This window comes from Micropterus salmoides, unplaced genomic scaffold (genome assembly GCF_014851395.1).
Source record: "Micropterus salmoides isolate LMB-PRFRI ecotype aquatic unplaced genomic scaffold, ASM1485139v1 Ms_hic_scaffold_2, whole genome shotgun sequence".
Lineage (NCBI taxonomy): Eukaryota > Metazoa > Chordata > Actinopteri > Centrarchiformes > Centrarchidae > Micropterus > Micropterus salmoides.
In genome coordinates this window covers 7,720,670-7,742,448 of record NW_024041150.1, presented here as the reverse complement: position 1 = coordinate 7,742,448, position 21,779 = coordinate 7,720,670, and the positions used below count along the sequence as shown (strand labels likewise).

The 21,779-nt window shown below is 42.5% G+C and overlaps 1 protein-coding gene across 4 annotated transcripts in view; it reads left to right on the top strand.

Moving 5' to 3' along the window:
• Positions 1-21,779, top strand: part of LOC119911370 (G-protein coupled receptor 4-like) — a 110,341-nt gene that overhangs the window by 25,983 nt on the left and 62,579 nt on the right. For 2 of the 4 annotated variants that reach the window (XM_038730249.1, XM_038730248.1), the window contains exon 4: positions 14,548-15,088. The exons of 1 other annotated variant lie outside the window; for it this stretch is intronic. In XM_038730249.1, the coding sequence (XP_038586177.1) occupies positions 14,548-15,073 (526 nt within the window). In that variant the 3' untranslated portion in view covers positions 15,074-15,088. Of the gene's footprint in view, positions 1-12,380; positions 12,591-14,260; positions 14,443-14,547; positions 15,089-21,779 lie in introns of those variants that run through there. One more of the 4 variants, XM_038730253.1, reaches the window with a different exon arrangement.

Genomic DNA, 21,779 nt, shown 5'->3' with positions numbered 1-21,779 from the left:
AGAAATGCTTCTCTGTCCATGCGGTATTGTCTGACCCAAATATACAACCTTCTCCTGGCAATATTGCAACTTCTTTTGTAAGGCCTTATGCCCCTTTTCTGCCAATATTTGTAGGAATTTAATTGAGTCTTTGTGACATGTTTCTTCATCTTGTGAACAGATCATAATATCGTCGACATATTGAATCACAGTACTCTGCAATATCTGATCTATCCCTACCAAATCGTCTTTCAATACTTTGTTAAAAATATGAGGACTGTGTTTAAATCCCTCAATCTCTCATACTCATAGAACTGTCCTTTATATATGAATCCAAATAAACCCTGACTCTCTACACTAAGAGGAACACTAAAAAATGCACCACACAAATCTAACACCGTGAAATGTGTTGCATCAGGAGGGGTTTGGGCTAACAAAGTATGTGGATCCGGAACTTCTGCTGGAAAATCAGTTACGACTTCATTTACTGCTCTCAAATCATGAACCATACGATAAGTCTCATCAGGTTTCTTCACAGGCAACAAAGGCGTGTTACTCTGAGGATTTGTTGTCATCTTCAAAACACCTGCTTTCAAAAGTCCTTCAATTTGTGGTTCGATTCCTTGAATTGCTTCATCCTTCAATGGATACTGATACTTCCAAGGAGGTCTAGCTCCTGGTCGAAGTTCTACTTTCACTGGTTGGGCTGACTTCACAAGTCCAATATCGATACTGTGTTGAGACCACAAACATTCTGGAACTTGTCGCAACATCTCCTCTTTCATAGAATCTGAATCCATCTTGGCACTACAAATAGATTCATGTGTCATCCTTACAGCTTGTGGCTGTCCTTGTCCTTTAGCTGAAATCATGATTTCGCTGATCTGTACTCCTCCAAATTGCCAAATTCTCTTTCATCGGTACAAAAACAGCTTCCTCTGCTTCTGTCATCATTTCCCCTATGTGTTTCTGCTCATAATCTTCAGAAACCAGCAAAGTCACATGTGGCACACTCTTCTCAATTTTGAATTCTTTCTCCAGATAATCATCAGTGTTTACCTTCATAGCTGCTCCTTGTGGTCCCAAAATTATGCAACATGAGCTTAGTTGAATTCCCTTTGGTTGATGAGCCAACCATTCCTCTGGGTTTGATTGGGCAGCATTCTTGAAATACTTGAGCGTACAATGGAATGGATGTTCCGGAAGTTTCGCATCTGGCATGTTCGCCACAATGAATTTCTCCCATATCTTAGCCGGCTCCAAGAAATCTGCACTGAGATTTCCAATCCAAAATACTGCAGAGGACTCCATCTCTGTTGTCATCAATAGTTGGTGGACCATTTCTTTTGGCACTTCTATCAGACAGCCATCTGGTGTACATTTTATTGTGCAGTTCAATCTACACAAAGCATCTCTTCCCAATAGAGCAATAGGTGTATGTTCTGATACCAATATGGGTATTGTAGTTTTCTGATTTTTATAGCAGAGCTCAATTGGTTCCGTGAGAGGAATCAGCTGCTTCACTTCCTCAAACCCCGATTGTCCGAATCAGTTGATTGGACATAGGAAGATGTGTAGCATCTTCAGGCCGAACACAGGTGAAAGCAGCTCCGCTATCCGCCATCACTTCCAATGGTCAGTTATTTACTTTCACCTCAATTGTTGGATCTCTTTCCAGCCCTGATGCTACCAGCTGACACCCCCCTTTCGGATTTTCTGGGCACCTCTAGAATCCTGGCTCCGGGCCCCTGTGAGGGTTCACCAGTCCTCCAAGCGACCTTGACTGGCCCCAGAATCCTCCTCTGAAATTTCCTCCTGAGCTATTGCACTCACGGGCAAAGTGACCAACCTGTCCACAATTGTAACACACTTCTGGAGATTGCTGAAAGTATGGATTAAATCCTCCTCTTCTTGAGCTTCCTCGTCCTCTTCCTCTCCAATTCTGCATCTGTCCATAAACTGGCTGTGGATATGAAACAACTGGGACCACTAGTGGTGGTTGGGGCAATTGCGGTTGTTCCTGGCTTGACTGAAGCTGTGGTGGTGATTGTTGCTTTGGTAAACACTGATCCTGCATAACCAAAGCCTGTTTCTTCTCCTTCTTCTTATTTTCCACCAGTTGTATTTGATTGAGTTTCCTGAGAGTCACTTGGTCCTGTTCTTTTTGATCATGTTCCTTTCTCCTATATAGTTCCACTTGATGGGCTATATGATCTGGATAGACTCCTATTGCCATGCTTCCAAGTCCAACCACCTCTGCCAGTTTGCTCCTTACTGGTGGGGGCAGCCCCATCTGTAGTTTAGCTCGCAAAATTGACCGCTCCATTTGACTCGCCTCTGGATCATTTCCTGTAATATTTCTCCACACCTGATGAGCTCTCGACACATAGGCTCTCGGATTCTCTTCTTTTCCCAATGGATCAATCAAAATATTGTCAGGATGCACATTTGTTGGAAACGTGTCTTTCAGTGCTCTCCACAGTCGATTCCTACTTGCAGCAAACAACTCAGGATCATTTACAGCAGTCCCCACATATCGATTAAGTAGAGTCTCTGAAAAATTTCTTCCATACCTGGAATCCCAAGGAGATTAGCAAAAAGTCTCTTAATATCTCCTATGGCAGTTTGTGTTCCTACCGTAATTTCTTCCAACTTCGAGATCCAAGGATGTGCTCCATCTTGAAGAATAGGCAACTTCTCAAGTATATCTGACATATCAGTATTCTGCAAAGGTTTATACTCCAGATTCTGTCCTCGGATTATCACTGGCAGCATCTTCTTACTTGTGCTCCCTTTCCTTGGGCGTAATACATACTTCTTCTCCAATTTTTGGGACCCTTTTTTCCTCAGTTTCTCCCTCTGTATTGTCAGCTTCTCGAGATGTTCTTCCAATTCTCTTATTTCTTCTGGATAAGTCGACTTCTTCAAAAATGATATGCATCGATCCATGTCTTTTTCTATTTCTTCAGTAGTCATTGGAGGATGAAATCCTCTTGAACATGAAGCACCTTTAATCTCCCACTCTTCATCGCTGTCTCCATCTTCACTTTCATCGGAGATCTGATCTCCTGTATCCTTCTTCTTCCAACTTTCATCACCCCTTCTTTCCGCTCTGGCCAACCTCCGTCTGATCACAGGATCATATCCACCCATGATCTCTTCTACATCACTCTGTTCATCATCATCTTCCATTCTCCTAAACCTCGCTCTACCCTTAGTTTCCCAAACGTGTCATTTTCTTCTTACTTTTGGAGCTTGGATTCATCTTTATAGTTGTTTCTGCTTGTCCTCTCTCTATGATTCATTCCTCTTCATCTCTGATGCAATAATCACCCTCCTGAATGATCACTGGAAGCTGAGGATAGACATCCTTAAACTCTGCTTCCTCCTCGTATGGTGGAGGTCTTTTTTGCTGAATTTTGCTGTATGTGAGAAGGGTATGTTGACTTCTGCCATTAATTTTTCTGTTATCTTTGCCTCTTTTGCCATTTTCTCTACACCTCTGTCCCTTTTCTCTTGCGTATCTTTCATCAGTTTTTGACCTTCATGTTCAAACAACTTAAGAACACCCAGCTCTCTTCGTCTCTTTTCTTTACGTCGTTCCCCTTTTTTCCCCTTATTTTGATCCGACTTATATGTGGACACAAGTACTTGCATTATTTTAAGTACACCTGGGTTAAGAGTCCCTTCCACAGGCCATGGTTGTTCAATATTAGGCCAACGTTTATGCCATTTTTCAGATAACTTTACAATACCATTAACTAGAGGATTATTTTTTTTGCACTACATCAACCGGAGTAGTTACTTTCAACGTTTTAATGTCCTTTTTCCGCATAGTGACAACTCTTTTATATTTCTTTATTGTAAATTATTTTCTTATTACTTATTTGTTTATCTTTCTTTTAATTCTACCTAATTGTTGATAGGTGGCAATCTTACCACATCCGCTAATGGAAAATCAAGGGAATTTGTCAACTCCAGAGCAATCAACCAACTCCTACCTAATAAGCACCCACTCACCTTAGTTTTATCCCAAAAGCTCAATACCAGAATTCCCAACACAAGTTGAATTCAAACGACCCCTGCACAAAAAACTCCAATATGTAATATTCAAATACAGTAACTGATCAGTCCGTTGCCAAGTCTCCCCTTAGATAGTCATAACATGAAATATGTCAGGCATACACAAATAGACTCTCTTTGTTACAAATGTGTCTATAATATCCTGAAAGGAAACAAACTAAATGTGTATCAGCTGTAATAATTATAAATGAGTATAGACACATATGCACAGGTGTTTGTAAAGAGTTTGTGGATTGCACAATACTGGCCAGACTGGATCCGGGGCTGCTTTGCTGTGGCGCACTGGACAGCTCTCAGACCACAGGAGAACAAAAACCAAAAGGCAAACAACACTTTAGTCCTTTTATGTACTCACAAGGTTATTTCCCTCCCCAAAACAAGAGTGTTACCTCTCTGAGTAATCATAATCTATTTTCCCTAACTTTTTAACATATCTACGTTAACATGCAAGCTAAGGAATTTCGGTGTCATTTACACTGGGGATGCTGGGGACACTACTCTTCACTCCTTTTTAAAGCTTACTCTATTAACAAACGTTCTTCAATACCAATGAAAATGCCTTTTAAAAATGTATTTACACACATAAAAAAACAAATGCAAGTAAAATATAGAAAAAACAAATGCGCACTTCCCAAAAAATAACTTAGGCTAAGAAAAACCCCAAGTGCTGCTTCTGAAATGACCCAAACCATACAGCAGCATTAATCAATAACTTTAACAAATTTCAGAACACAGTTTTCCCCTTGATCAAATTCCCTTCTCTATTTCTTTATTCATATATATTTTCTTCCTTCTTTATTTATTTATTCTATTATTCATATATATGTTTTTCTTTAATCCTAGCCTTATCGTCCTCTGCATAGTCTCTCACACACACAACCGAGACACAGCAGGGGCAGCTCTCCACACACACACACACACACACATGGTGGCTATCCAGTCAACAAGAATGCATTCCTTCACACTGTTTATAAAGCATGCTTCCGCCGCACCTTTTTCCTTTATTATTTTCCTTCCTAAATTTGTGCTACCTCGAGTTTGCAGATATTTAATGAGAGGCCACTTCGGACATAGTTCGTCAACACATGTATCGAGAGGTAACTTACAATAAAATTTTTCTTCTACAAGCTCCTAGTTCCTTTGAACGGACCCGAAAATTCACCTAGTTCCTTTCCAGGATTTGCGGCCCATCTAAGATCGCCTTTCAAGGGCTTTTTGTCCAGATCTGCGGCGTCCTAATCCTTATATTACCTTTTTCCTTAACCTTATATTTTCTTCCTTATCCTTATTAATTTGTATTCAAGCCGAATGACCCTGGCCAGGGTTATAGTCTCTCTCTTTTTCCCTTAATCCAATTGACCTATTCCTTAAAGCCTAGTTTCACGCGACAGTAATTTCCATCCCACATGACTTACGGTTATAAGAATCTGAGGGCCCATATTCTTAATCTTTGCAAAGTTATGAAACCTCACTTCCCGTTACTCCTAGGCTGTTCCTTTTTCTTCCTTTTATATCTATCTATCTGTCTTCATTACATTCACACACACACCCTTTTTGCGTTATCCACAACGCACACAAAGTTTAGAACGGAGTCTTCTCACACATCCACCCGCAAGCATTCACACGGGATCGAACCGGTGTACGCTCACACAGACACACGAACTGACCAGCGCCCACAGTTTATGAGAAAACTCACCATATACGCCAGCGTCTGGAGCGCGAGTCAGCTCGATGGAGCCCTGTGATGGTACGATGAATTCTGGCACAACACGGTCCCTTCGTGGTCGCTAATTTCTGTGGTGTCCGAACAATAATGCTGCGATGATGTGTTGAGAAGAAATCCGCTTGACACTGTTCTTGATCATAAACGTTTATTACATCAAGGAATTCAGCATCAATTACAAGCTCTGCAGCAGCTTGGAGAGTGACCCAGCCCGATGGCCACTCTGTCTCTCTGTACATCGAACACAGCTTATATAGGACATGTTTAGGTATCTGTTAGACACCATATAAGGGTCCAGTCCCTTCATAAACACTAATCTCTACTCCTCCTAACACTGGGTCAGAGGTCAAATTCCATAGGAGGGTTCACTATTTACACACCCATCAATCATTACACCCCCTTAAGAGTTCACTGAGCCTCTATCCAGCTGCTAGAGTGTTATTTTAAACTGTAATGGTCAAATGCACATATGTTATACACCACAACCTTACCGCCGACAACCTGTCCCAAAAAACTCTTTTCCATTGTTGGCGGTGTAGATCAGCAGCAACAAAGCACCCTGGAGCAGGATGGGGACTGCAGACCTTCTGAGTAAGAATCATGGTTGGCGTAAGAATGGATGGAGAATTCACATCCGTTGAGATGGTTGTCAGAGGTCTGGCGTTGATTATGGCATATACCTCTGCCATGAGAGTAAACAGAACCTCATGGGTAAGATGAGAGCGTTTAATCTGGGACAACATGGAATCCAGAATCACCCTGGAGCCCCGATCATCCTCTCCCACACGCCACCCATGTGAGAAGAATGGGGCGGATTGAAGATCCACGGACACATCAAGCATTTATGAAGCTTGATGTGTCCTTGGGCCTCGATGAGCTCTATAAGAACTGCACGAATGCTGAGGCAGGTGAACATTACTGCCCACCTCTTGCTGTTGGCAGCGCCTCCACGGGTGCGCAGAGCAGAGACACTTCAAGGGCCAAATACATCAACGCCCACGTTGGTGAAACGCGGCTCCGCGCTTAGTCGATCTGCAGGGAGGTCAGCCATCTTTTGCTCGGCCGTCTTACCTCTGAGCCTTTTACATGTCATGCACTTGTGCAGATGTCTCGTGATGCACCTCTTGGCTCCCACAATCCAAATGCCATTTGAACGTATAGCTCCTTCTGTGAAGACGTGGCATAGGTGCTCGACTCTCTCATGGCTGCGACCAGGGATGATGAGAGGGTGCTTCTCCTCAGCTGTGAGAGTTGAGTGATGAAGCCGGCCCACAATTCTCAGGAGTCCGTTACCATCGAGGACAGGATCCAACTTCCTGAATGGGCAGTTATTCTGGATGTCCATCCCTTGCTTCAGACAAGTCATCTCAGTCTGATATGTTGTGCTCTGGGCACATCCATTGATGACTTGTTTGGCTTTCAACCGATTGTCAGGTGCGTGGCCTTTCAAACATGCATGCCACCCTTTACATTCTGCGTTCTGCTTTGTAGTTTTTGCTCTGATGGTCTCGGCAATGTGGATCAGAGTGGCTGTGGCTCTGATGAGAGACTGCCATGTTGAGAACCTTTCAAATCGCTGAGAGCCCAGGTTTGTGTTGGTGCATGCCGTGAGGTGAGATCGAATTTCTGCGTCAGACTCTGGGTCTACGAGGTTGTAAGATGTTTCCACTGGAGTGTCTTTCGCAGGTAGCAACAGAAACTTGGGCCCAGTGAGGCCGGTGGTGTTTGGGAGCAGTGCTGCAGGTACAGACCTGGTTGCTATATATGCTGGGGGGTACGTAGTGCGATTGTTAAGGGCTCGAGAACTTCCTGATGCGTTCCACTCTGTTACTGGCATACACATAGAAGCTAACATTGTGAATGTTACCCAGCGTGACCTTCCTGTCAGTGTAAAAATTCTCCGGACACCCGCTCTGTGATCTCGACTGCTATGACTGCAGCTCCTAGTTCGAGCCGGATGGATTGAGATGGTGCCAGTCTGGCCTTCCCCATAATGATCCTACGTGGCACATGCCTCTGTCATCTAACACCTTCAGGTAGGACACTGCAGCAATAGCTTTCACAGAAGCATCTGAAAAGACGTGCAGCTCCACAAGCTGAGTGTTAGAGACAGATGTTCCAGTATAGCAACAAGGAGTCTCAAAGTGTCCGAGAGCTTGTAGTGAATCTCTCCAAGCGATCCCCTAGCTATGGAACATTTACTTAACGTCCGCAGTGACAGCAATCTGTTCGTGGCGGAAACGTATCAGAACCCCGAGCAATCCGTTGTTCAGGTCTGGTCCGGTCAGCAACACATCATTGAGAGACACTCCAAGATGTTTGACGTTAGAGTCGAACACAACTCTGATTTGACCTGGCTTGTGGGGGTGATTCACTCCGAATATGGGGAGGGACCAGCACTGTTCCCCCGTCTGTCAATGGTGGAGCCAGCTCTGCTGCACGAATGTGATGAAGTGTTGCTTCATCTCAGCTTTTCTTTCAAGAGTACGTTGTACTTCAGCTAACTTATTACAGTAGCTCAGCTCATGAGTCATGCGTTAGCAAGACACAGGCCTATATTGTCTTTTGTTTAATTAGCGGTAAACTGGAGGCACTGGTAGTTTAGTCTTTTGTTCATCACCACTCACCTCAACACAAGCCAAGAAAAACACTGCTGGGAGAGAAGCTGGAGGGGCTGCTGTCTGTCTGTGTGCTGCGCTCTGGTTGTGCAGTGAGATGCGGCGCGGGAGAGAGAGAGAGATTGACATTTGACACTTTATTATATCATTTTTATGTTGATTTATTTTTTTAGGGCCCGAGCACGACCGTGTGAGGTCCCTATTGAATTTGCTAAGATTATATATATATATTTTTTTTTTTTTTTTTTTTTTCTGCAAAGTAAGCTCCATTTTGGGAACCTGAGCATACCAAACTCACCAAATTTTGCAAACATGTCAGAACTGGTGAAAAATTTCGTATTTTATGTGTTTCGCGCATGGGCGTGGCAAAATGACTTGCTAGCGCCACCTAGAAAATTGGAACAAATATGCCCCTCGTTCACGTTCAACCTACATGCACGAAATTTTCTGGGGACATGTATCATATCAAGACGCACAAAAAAGCCTCAAGAACCTATTGCCTAAAGTCAACAGGAAGTCGGCCATTTTGAATTTTACAGCCATTTTTGGGTAATTTACACACTCCGTACTTTAATAAACTCCTCCTAGGGATTTAGTCGGAACGACGTCAAATTTCTGCTGTGCCTTCTAAAGGCATTGATGATGAAAAGTTGAGTATTTGTCAATGGGCGTGTCTGTGGCGTCGATGATTCGCCATGAAACAGGAAGTTGTTGTAACTTCAGTGTACATGATCACATCTGGACCAAAGTGTACATGTAGGATGAGAGTCCCGCCCTGAACACATGTACATGCCGACATTCACCCACAGTCATAGTGCCACCTGCTGGCAAAAGGAAGTAACCTTTAACTAAGCAGCCCCCGCCGCACGTTTCACCTACGTGCACGAATTCTCCGTGGTACGTGTATCTTGTCCAGACGCTCAAAAAAGTCTCTTGGAGCCATAGCCTAAACCCAACTGGAAGTCGGCCATTTTGAATTTTACGGCCATTTTTGGATGATTTACACACTTCGTACTTTAACGAACTCCTCCTAGGGGTTTAGTCCAACCGACTTCTAATTTCTGCTGTGCCTTCTAAAGGCATTGAAGATGAAAAGTTGTGCTATTTGCGAGGATTCGTCAATGGGCGTGTCCGTGGCGTGGCGTCAAAGATCAACTCTTCGCCATGACACAGAAAGTTGTTGTAACTTCAGTGTACATGCTCACATCTGCACCAAACTGTACATGTAGGATGAGAGTCCCGCCCTGAACACATGTACATGCTGACAAATTTTCTGTGGTACGTGTATCTTGTCCAGACGCACCAAAAAGCCTCTTGGAGCGATGCCCTAAAACCAACAGGAAGTCGGCCATTTTGAATTTTACGTCAAATTTTGGATGATTTACACACTCCGTACTTTAATGAACTCCTCCTAGGGATTTAGTCCGACCGACTTCAAATTTGTGCTGTGCCTTCTAAAGGCATTGAAGATAAAAAGTTGTGCTATCTGTGAGTTTTCGTCAATGGGCGTGTCCGTGGCGTCAAAGATCAACTCTTCGCCACAACACAGGAAGTTGTTGTAACTTCAGTGTACATGCTCACATCTGAAACAAACTTTACGTGCTTGATAACTCTCTCACCCCGCAGACATCTACACACCAATACCGATTTATATTCATAGCGGCAAGTGCTATGTAGCTCCACATAGGGGACACAGGAAGTGACATATAGCACCTTCATGCGCCGTCGGAACCGCGTAGGAAATTCACAGCCGCACCGGCAGAGCTCCAGAATATGCAACTCGGCCGGCTCACACGCGGACGCGCTACAAGTGCGAGGGCCCGCCCAACGCTGCTTGCAGCTTTTTAAAATTATTTTTTAATCAATTAATTATTTAAAAAAAGTTTTTGTCTATTAATATATACACACATGTTACTGTTTCATTTATTTATTTTATTTTGTTATTTTTTAACACACACACACACACACACACACACACACACATGCTTACTGTTTTATTTATTTATTTAATTTAATTACTTGTTTAATGAAATGTATGGGGTTGATTGTTCTTATGTTGTATGTATGATACTTTGGTAATATTGTTGTTACATTCATGCCGATAAATCTAATTTGAATTGAGAGAGAACGCGCACGCATCGGAAACTCCAAAGTCTCATCTTCTGACCTGATAGCCTACTTAGATTTTTTTCCCAATAAATATATTTGTTAGACAGGGAATCTGTTACAAACAGGAATAAACATACTGTATATTAATTTATTAAAAAACAATAACAAGCATCCCAGAAAAAAGTGTCTATGTGTGCACGTGCCTGCTAATAGGCGGACCGCGGTCTGGATCCATACCTAGCCGCCGTCCTCTCCGGACCGCCAACCTACAGCCGATTTATTATTGAGACCTACCTGCCTCGTGACGGAGCATTTCTACTTTAACCCGCACAGCTTTTCTAGCATTTACTGTACTTTTAATCAAGAATGTACAGATGTACATTCTTCCCACAGGCAGTTACAAAACCAGAATATCTCAGATCTCCAATGCTAGCTGGCAGTACAAACTAGAACTCATGTTTCTGACTGAACAAGAGAAAGTAGGGAAGTGGTAGCTTTGTAAGAGGGAATGAAAGAGAAGAGGAGGCATTACAGCTGTTCATGTTAAGATGTGTCGAGCGTTTATCATAAAATTGGACTTCCAACACTTCAAGCTACACTTTATTTCATTATTTCAAAAAAATTAGGCACTTTACATAGTTTAAAATATATTATTAGAATAGTTAGTATTTATTATCCCTCCGGTTTGATATGAAACTGAATATTGTTGAAATATTGTCAGTTGTTGACTAAAAACATACAGTATATGTTGATACAACTATACGTTATGGGCCGCCCTAAATGAAGTTAGTTGTTATGATGTTCCGGACCTTTGCTTCGGGAAATTTTCTCTAACTGGACATTTTTGAATTCTAATTGAATACCCCTGCTCTACAGTATTTAAAGGGGTGAGGCTTTCTGTGGATAGGGCATTGGCTACCAACATCTGGCCTAGGGCTGGGAGTCTCTGTGGTGTCAGAGTCAGAAGTAGAAGAGACCTCTGAGCAGCGTCCATCTGATGTTTTTCTTATAATAGATGGTTTTCTTTCTGAACGAAGGCTGTGCAGGCACGTGCATCGAACAATTTATCCCGTGCTTTAGCTAAGCTAGAAGGCGACTCTTTTGTGCTTAAGCCAGAGACACCAGCTACTGACCTGGTAACAAAAAAATCATCTGCTGGTGCAGCAATCTGCTGTTAAGTAATAAATTGTTGTCCATCTTGTGGCTTGAACAACTGGAAAGGCTAATGGAGAGTCCTGTCATGAAGTTGGCTGATGTGTTGAACCTGCTGTGATGCAGCATTCTGGCACGTAGCGTTTATTGAGGCACACATCACCACATAGCTAAAGACTGTTGATTAACTTGACGGAAAGTAGCACTAGATGGCTTCAATGACAAAGGAGCTTAAAGTTGGTTATCAAAGTGCACTTGTACGTCCATTTATTGAAGACACAGCACACAATGTGGACAAGTTGTTGAAGTGTGAAACTGTAAATAATGCAAAAGTGACTATGAAATATGCTCAAAGTGGTGGGGCATCGAGTACAGGAGACAGGCAGGATGTCCTAAACCAATGAGCATTAACATTAAACATTAATTACTGAAACAGCTGGACGATGTTCTGTGGCTGCAGTAACGACCTCACATCAGCACGTACAGATATTTGTTCTTCTTTTCTTATTTGATTAAATAAAAGTTAAATGTAACAAATGTTGAGGAATGATGATAGAAAGTGAAAGACAGCAGTTTGTGATTTGATATGATTGTGGGTAAACTATAGGTACACTGTGTTTGTGTGAACTTCACCTCACAGCTTTAGTGATGTCACTGAACAATGTTAGGTAGATATTAAAAACCTGCTCCCTTTAATAACCTGATCTCTCAAACAGGTTTCACTCTGAAGAATGGAAGGTCTCTACATTAACAGCAGCTCACAGGACCAAAGATACGATCACAACTACACCACCTCCAACTACCAGGATTACAACAACATCACCTCCAACTACTTTGAGCCCAACGTGATATAGGTGGTGACATGCATAATCATTGCTGTCGGCCTTCCTCTGACCATGGTGGCCATCTATTCTCTTTATTCTATGGTATGTACATTCTGAGAGTTATGGGTCCAAGGCCAAATGGGGCTGGGAACCCGCGAATGCAAGGCATTGCGGTTCCCAGTACCAGCAGAGCTGGGAACCCTATTGTAATCGCTCAGATTTTTATTACTTTCATTCTTCCGTGAATTTTTGCCTAATTCCACAACTGCAGCCCAGACCGTAAGGGCTAGGGACGCGAAACTCACAGGGTAGGTTCAGGCCCATGAGACAACGGCATGCGAAAAAAATTGCCGACTTCAACCACTAGGGGGCGCTACAAGCAAGGTCTGTGCCAAAGTTTGGCACATTCAAATCGCTTTAACTCCCGCATAGAGTGGCGGATATCAAAAACCTTATATCCACGCGTTCGAAGGATCGAGCTGAATCTTGTGGTAAATGCCACGCCCATTTCTGACTAGACTAGAAAACCCTATTTTAATTAATTCCTCCGAAGCCGCAAGTCCAATCGACACTAAAACTTGGCACGGACCATCTCTGGACCGAGCCAAAGAAAGTTTGTAGAGGGAATTTTTTCAATTACAAGCTCGCGAAAACACTAAAAACAGCAAGTGTGACATATCTTCGCTTTGGAATGGCAGATCAACACAAAACTTGAGGACCTTGTGTGCATTCCCCCCCTGAGGGGCTGTGCAAAATTTGGTACAGTTAGCCCCTAGTTGGCACTATTCGAAAAAATCCCATAGACTTCCATGCATTTTACATCTGCACAACCACAACTCCGATTGATACCAAATTTGGGGCAATTGTTCCCTATGGGGCCCTGATCACACCTGAAAATTTTGTTGCAATTCTGCCAACAGGTGGCGCTAACAACACAGCTGAAATCTCTCACTAAATCCCATTAATTCTTATGGCATTTTCAAAGGCACGACGTTTTGCCTCTGTTTGGAATGGCCCATCAACACCAAACGTGGGGACCTTATGCGGCACGATGGCGAGGCGCCCGAGCCGACTCACGCACCCTCCGCGGGGCCTGGGGGGGCGGCTTGTGCTTGGAGGCTTGGACCCCGCTTACAACTGCTTGCAGTTCTAGTTTATTTCCTGTCTGTGTGGTGTGTCTGTCCTACAGTCTATCTGTCTGTAAAGGATCTGGATCTGGTTTGGGGGCTGGGACAAAGGCTTGGAATGATCTATAAACTGACAGGAATAATTGACTCCAGAATTCAAATGTCCATGAAGCTGATTGGACCCTAAACACATGCAGTTTCCATGTGTGGCTCCATTCCAGCCTCTTAAACTGTTGAGCTTAATGACTCTATCAAGTTCGTTGCCTCCAGTTCTTATTTGTGCGATCCTCCCTGAAATTCTGATTCAAGGAGGAGAGAGGCTCACCTTGCAAACACAAACATGAGGCTCAAACTGCAACACCAGTCTGGTGCGTCTGTCTGATAAATCCAGCTCATGTGTTTGAGCCAGAATGCTTCATATCTGTGGCTGAAAAACTGCTGCAGAAGCTGCAGGAAATCTGGCCCTTAGTCTTGTTCCTGCACTGATTGGCCAGTGGGTCATATCTGAGATTTCTGTTGGATGAAAAAGTCAGAAATGGCTCTGACAGCAGCTGCTGTGCAGAGCAAGATGACAGATTTGGGAGGAGGTGGACTTCACAACATGTTTCCAACTGCTTGTTGACTTTTACCAATGTTTTCCTGCAGGTGAGAAGTGATCATGTTGCTCCCATCTACCTCATCAACCTTCTCATTACCGACGTCCTTCAGTTCTGCTACATGATCATTCGGGTGGCAAAACCTGAGAATCCGAAGATTATATTCCGATACATCTACCTCTCTGCTCTGATGGCCAGTATTTGCTTCATGGTCTGCATCTCCCTGGAAAGGTATTTGTCTATCCAGTATGTGTGGAGCTCCTTCTGTGTCTGAACATTATATTAGTTTATAACTCTGAAGCTCCTCAAAGACTTTGTGTCCATCTTGTATTACAGGTATTTGGTCATCGCCCACCCACTGTGGTACCACTTCAGACGAACCATCAAGACCTCTGTGGTGCTCTGTGTCCTGGTCTGGGTTCTTTGTGGTGTCTGTGCCTTCCTTATAAATTTGTCTGTAGATATGATCAGATACATACTCTTCCCCATCCTCCTCCTCCTTCCCTTTCCTCTGTTAATCTTCTTCCTGGTTGGGACCCTCAAAGCCCTGTCTGCTTCCACCTCGGTCCCCTCTGACGAAAAACGACGAATTGTGGGAATTTTGGTTCTGGTGCTGCTTATTTACACGCTGCTGTTCCTGCCCAGAATCATTTGCTTCCTTAAAGCGTACAATGACGATTGCCTGTTGCTACAAAGATGTAACTTCATTCTCAACAACCTGTCTATCATCTTCCTCAGGCTGAGTCCTCTTGCAGACTTGTTCCTGTATGTCCTCATGAGGAAAGGGTTCATAGACAAGCTTTTGGCCTCTGTGTGTTGCTGCAGAATGAACAGCAATGATATCAGCAGTCCATCAGTATGAATGATGACAACATTTCCACAGTCAGCTTCCTGTAGGCAGAGAAAGAGGGAGAGAGAGAGAAAGGGGAGGAAACAGGAGGAGAAATGGAGGCCAATAGAAAGGATAGAGACGAGACAGATCCTGTCATCTACTGAGACCATTTCCAATAAGACACCTAACTGTAGAGAACAGGAAGCACTGTTTGGACTCTGCTGTGGGAGAAGTGGCTGCTGGGAAATGTTTTGGTCAACTTGCTCTGGTTCGCTGTGACGGCTTCAACACATGGAAATAAAATGTGTTTTATTAGTTTGGAGCTGGAAGTTGATGTCTGTCATTATTCTCCTTTAATCCCAGAAGCAAAGCAGATATTATTTTAGATGAACTGAGCTCATTCTAGCCACCTCGCTGTCTTCTTCCTAAATCTTTATTTGGACTGTTGTTTGGATGTTTAACACAGGGAGAGCATCTCAACACGTCTTTAGCACTTTGTACTTTTTAAGTGTAATTTCTGCTGTTTTAGTGGTAGGCATGCTGCTGTTTAGGATGGGATTCAGAGCAGCTGTTTTGCAGCAGCTGTTGTGTGCTTGGCAATCTGGAGAAAATCTTAAACCACAGTTTATGTCAGTTTCTATGAAATTGTACATTTTCTGGAAATCCAATAAAAATGAGTTTGTAGACCAAACTGTGAATGTTTGTCTTTGAGCAACTCAGTGAATTAAATGTTGACAAATGAAGGTTCAACAAAATCTCTGCTGGTTGACAAATCTCTATTGTCTATATGAACATAAAGCCCAACCTGCTGTTACCAGGGAGGCATCCTGCACTTTCTGAAGTTTTCAGACTTTTTTTAGATAAGAATTTGGGGCAGAAATGATAAAGTGTGACAGGGACAGTCACAACAGATCAGACCAACATGTTTCAGTAGAGGTTAGTAAAGTCTACTGTATGTTTCCCCTTTTTAACCTTTAGCTCATTATTAGCTGAGATCCAACAAGAACAAGCAGATTTCCCAAACTGTCAGACTGCTTCTTTAAATACCTTGGCTTTCTGCAGGGGAGACTTTGGAAACTACAAACTGCATTTCTGGAAGATGAACTGCTAAAAGCTCAAAGTAATGACTTGATCAGCTGCACAGTGAACACAGTTATGATGATTAACTCTACTTGCTTTCATCTGTCAGAAGTTTGAGAAGCCGACAGTAAAACAAGAAGCTGCTGCAGGGGACCACAGACACCATCTGGTAACTGACAGATGAACAAACTCTGCAGCACTTTGAGGCTGTCATCTAACAGCTTTCACACTCTAAACAGTGGGTTTTCCTTTTTAGCATACTGGACGGTTGAAGCTGGTTGTAGCTCTCTCTACGTCTTTAACCGTGTGTTGAGGTAAGTTAGTGATTCAGGGCTGCTTCATGCTGCTCATCAGACTGGACTGACAGGTAAATGAACAGAGGACAGTTTCAGGACATGTTCTCATCTTCCTCACTGAGGAACGTGTTCCTGTCACATTTAGTTTATTAATGAGGTCAACATCACACATGTCTTCACCGCAGAGCTCTAGAGTAAATTAGCTTCATACTAATTCTTCACAGATATACTATGAATTACAGCAAGAAACTAGCCAGATACAGGACTGAAACATCAGCTGTTATTGTCAAGTTATCCTTAATGTGCAGCTTCCCCACTTGAAAGAGAAAATGTCTACTCAAAGATTTTTTAACTGGATTCCACTTAATGACTGAACAGCTGTGTCATTTAATCCTTTTTTCTTCTTGCAGATTCAGTTCATTTTTTTATCTTGCATACTTATTTCACCTGAAAGTATATTAAGCAACCTCAGATCAACGACACATACATCAATACATTTAGCTCATTAAGCAACAGCATATAGCATCTTTCACAACATAGAATCTCATAATCATATTCAGTAATATTAGACCATGTAATCCTTTTCGCAAGCCATTTATCCCTCAAGTCCATAGCAATCCACAGAAAAGAGCCCACAAACAACTATCAACCGATTTAGGCTTTGCAAGTAAGGATGCATTGGAGCGCCCCACCTTTGTGGCAAAATTTCAGTGAAAGGTACTGGGTGGTATTTTTGGAGACACAGCCCCTCCTCATTTGTGTAATGAGGCAGAAATGCACAAAGAAATGTAAAAATTGGAGGCAGAAATATATAACCATTGTGGAAATAAACAGGGTAGAAATGCAAAGCAAGAACAAAAAATACAAAAATATTAAAACACACATAAATAAATACATTTTAAAAAGAAGTAACTAATAAATAAAGTTGAAGATTATAACGGACAATAAATAAATAAGGTAATTATTACAAAGGTGACTAAGTAAAGAAGCTAATTAAAAGAGATTTATGTCTCCTTGTATAATTTAATTACTGCCTACATTTATTTATCTACTTTATTTTTTGTGCTTAATCGGAGGCTTATTTATTTTTTGAGTATTTATTTATTTCTGAATTTGTCAGGATCAGTCCTCCATAGGGGGTGCATCAGTGCCAATGGCATGGGTGAGCTGTATGTGTGTGAAGGTACCACTGACACAGAGGCATAAATTGGGATTTTAGAGAGACATATGTTGCCATCAAGTCGACGTTTCTTTCCAGGACATCCATGCTTATTTCAGCAGGACAATGCCAGGCCTCATTCTGCACGGGCTACAACAACGTGGCTTCGTACACACAGATGCGTGTTCTTTTAAGGCCTGCTGCCAGTCCAGATCTGTCTCCTATTTAAAATGTATGGCGCATCATTAAGAGGAGAATCAGACAGTTGCGACCACAGACGGTTCAGCAGCTGAAATTTTGTACCAAGCAGGAAATAACAAAAATTCCAATTACAAAACTGGCACAATTAGCATCTTCACTTCCCAAACGATTAGTTGTTATCCAAGGAAAGGTGAGGTAACACGATGGCAAATAATCTTCTTCATCTTTGTTTTATAGTCTTGTTTTAGTTATTGATTTTATATCATTTATATCATTTAATTGATCACTTTTACAACCTCTGTCTGACCACACCTGTTCTGTGATCTTTGATACTCTTTCATTCAAGGCCTGGAGAGGATCTCTGTTCCCCAAAACTTAGAAACCTAGACTGTGTAAATGATAATCATCCCTTTGCTCAGGGCCAGACGCCCCATGCTGCCCTAGGCACCAGCTGATTTTCTGTTGTGGTACTTCTCTGTTTCTTCTCTTTTATTAATAAATTCTTCAAAGACAACAGTTTGTTGTAACTCAATTATTTGCTCAGTCCCTCACCAGCAATATCCAATTTCCACGTCAGTTGACAGAGTAACGACCACGTATCAGAAGGGAGTACTACACAGGAAGGAAACAGCAGCCGGTTCACAAAGAGTTTCTATAAGTTCTCCAGATATTCTGTCAAAGTTGCAGAACTTGTGCAACTAACAATGTGGGGAGGGCTATTCAGAGTCCACAGGTGGCACATCCACCTCCAGACAACCCTTTTGATCATCTGCAGGTGGATTTCATTGAACTGACACCGTATGGGGGAAGGACATGTTGTCTCGTCATGGTATTTGTGTTTTCTAAATGAGTAGAGGCATTTCCAGCATCTAAGCAGGACGCAGCAGCAGTTGCATCCCAAAGGCAGAAACAGAAAAGGATTGTGGTGAAGGATTTCAGGAGAAAGAACTGCTGTCTGATACTGCTCAACAGAAACAACAGTGAAGGTGGCAGAAAGAGCAACTTGGATTCATTGGAATAGATTGTTGTAAGTACGTCTCAGATGTCTCAGACAACATGACTCATCTAACATCTGAATGATCTGCTGCACGAAGAGAAAAAACAGGACTTACAGGAAGAGGGGACATGTAGTGATGGCTGACTGCAGGAGGATGGAAGACTGTTCATCATTATTGGAGCCTTTCTCCTCCTGGCATGTTGTGTGATCCCGTCTAGATCTATACTTGCTACAGCCATAGTTAGTCCTTTATGAGCCAGTATGTGCAGGTACCAACTGAACTGAATGATGGATTCCACCATTTAGAGGATGACTCACAAGAAGTTCTGGCAGCGACATCAGTGTGTGTGAGTCACAGTCTGTGAGTGTTAGACAGAGAGCTTGTTATTCCCATAGCGCAGGTTTACTAAAACAATTATCCTGAATGTGCTTCTAACTTTTAGGATACGTAACGCTGTTATTCTACAATGGGCTTAATAAAATGATTTAAATGATCATTGTCTTGTTGTTTGTTGTGTTTCGATCTGTAAAGAAATAAAGCAATTGTAAAATTAATAAATGGATTCCCATGAGTTTTTTTGTGTGCTTGCTTCAGGTGTTTATTTGAAAACAAGAATTGCCGTCACATTATTCATACAAGTTAAAATTCTGTTACAGTAATCTAAACGAGAAGAAATAAAACATGAATGATCGTCTCCAGTTCATGTTCAGGCGTGCACTTAAATACATGTCATGTGTGAACTTATCTCTGACTTCAGTCTCTCATGTGGACTCCTTTGTGGACAGGCTTTGTTCCTCCCATTGCTCCTGGTTTTTGTGAGCCCGCTGTGTGGTTTAGATATTCAGTCTCACTGAGCTGATACTTTGCCTTAAGTCCATTCTCAGGGGAAAAATGACTTTTATTTTCCCACAGAGGTCAGTTATTGCCTATAATTGGCAAATTCCTCGTCTCTGTTTTAGACCAGAGGAAAATGTTCTTTTTTGTTCGATGGGGGAGTGAGAGTATCAGGTCCTTCTCCAGTGGCGTCTCCCAGGGTGTCAAACTGAGTGTAGATCTTCAGAAAGGGCATTAACTGCTTGTTTCTTGCTCTAGATTTTGCACTGACAGCTGTTGTGTTGCTGTCTGTGGTGCTGGTGATACTGATGCAGGCTGGGACTGTCTTACAGCTATAAGGACCTTGAATCCGTCTGCTTGGGAAAAGATTCTTTACAGATCCGCAGTGTGAATTTCTCTAATAACTCTTTTCTATCCTATACCATGGAAAAGCTCTTATAAGGCTTTGTTCATCATTCACCCTTTCATTGTACTGGTGTGGTGGGTGTGTGTTTTGAGTATTTCTAGTTTTAGTTTGTAGATGCCTTCCTCCATTGTCGTCTTGTTTTACTTCCTGTGGTTGTGGTCTTACTGATTGTCTAGTGTTTTCACCTGTGTGTGATTAGTTTTTCCCTCACCTGCATTTAAGTGGTTTGCTTCCTTCACTCAGGGCTTGTTCGTTGTAGTAGTCAGATCCATGTCTCTTGTCTGTTCCCACTTTTTGGAGTAGTTGTTCATTTTTTGGATGTTACCTTTTTAGGTTTCCACTCGTTTGCAGTTGCTCCTCCCTGTGTGTATTTGGACTGCCACAAACACTTGTAAGTTTCACCTGTTAGTTCCAATAAATCTCACCGACTGCATCTATTCTGTTTTCCGTGTCTGCGTTTGGGTCCAGACTCTGATACTCTGCGTAGCCTCACAGCTACACGTAACACACACATGTTCTGTTAGTTTCATTCACACAAGCCTGGTTTCAGATGTCATACAAATTTTCATTCACAATTCAGTCATACATCTGCAGTATAAACATTCAACAATTTACAATATATTCACTTTTTAAAACCTTTTTACTTTTCTTATGGAGTTAGTCCTGTGACTCACTCTGTCCCTTTTTTCCCTTTCTTTTTATTGTTGATGTGTCCTGGACCCTAAAGACATCCACTGTCCAACAGTGATTCCTTGGCTGTTGCTCTTCAACACTAAAGCTTCAGCGATTCACACAGTGGCCCCAGGCCTGCCCTGCTGAAACGTCTGTCCCTGTTGGTGACTAGAATCATTTCCCTACTTGAAAAACTCACCAAAAAGTGAGTGTTGCCAAGGTTCTTGTTGATCATGGTGAGCAAACCTCAGACACTCAGGCGTTAGGCCCTCAACGTCTCATCCATAGTTTGTTTGGAAGGATTGAAGTCTAGAGTCCCAGACTCCAGCCATGCACAGTATCAAGTGATCCTGCCGACAAGGCCAAAACTATAATGGCCATTCTGGTTTTTCGAGTAAAGACCCGAGACAAGCACTTGTCTTTCTGTGCATTTTGTTCAATCATTTGCAGATGGACTCACAGCAACACACATACGTCAGGTACATGTATGCTCAAATGAGTGAGGAGAGCTGAGAGAGCCTGTTAGTTATCCAGCTATCTGTCCATCATTTCATCCCACAGAGACGTTGTCCCTGAGGTCTGGATAGCACAGACAACAGAGATGCTTTGGCTGTTATGTTCACACAGATTCAGCTTCCCCACACTCATTTTAAGTCCAGAGGTGATCGATCATTTCAAGCTGTGGCATATAGGCTGTGGAATACATCGCCTCCCTTTCTAGGCTGTTTAAATGCTGTTGATTCTTTTAAAGAGCAATGAAAGATTCTGTTATTAAAGCAGGCTTTGGTCACCTGTTGTACAGAGCTCACATACACTGTCTTCTTTAGGTAACCAGGACTTTTTATGCGTCCGTGTTTCAGTTGCAGGTTACTTAGTCTGTAGTGAGCCTGTTCAGGCCCGGATAACAACTTAGATTGTGTGTGGTTTTTATTTTATTTTTTTTCCCTCCCAATGTTCCAAATATGTATTTAAGGTGTGTGTGACATGTTGCAGGATTTCTTAGTTTCAGAACTAGCTGGTATAAATGTCTCTCTTCCAGGTTCAGCTCTTGGGTTTGAAGAACCTTGAATTGGAGGGAGTCTTGAGGACG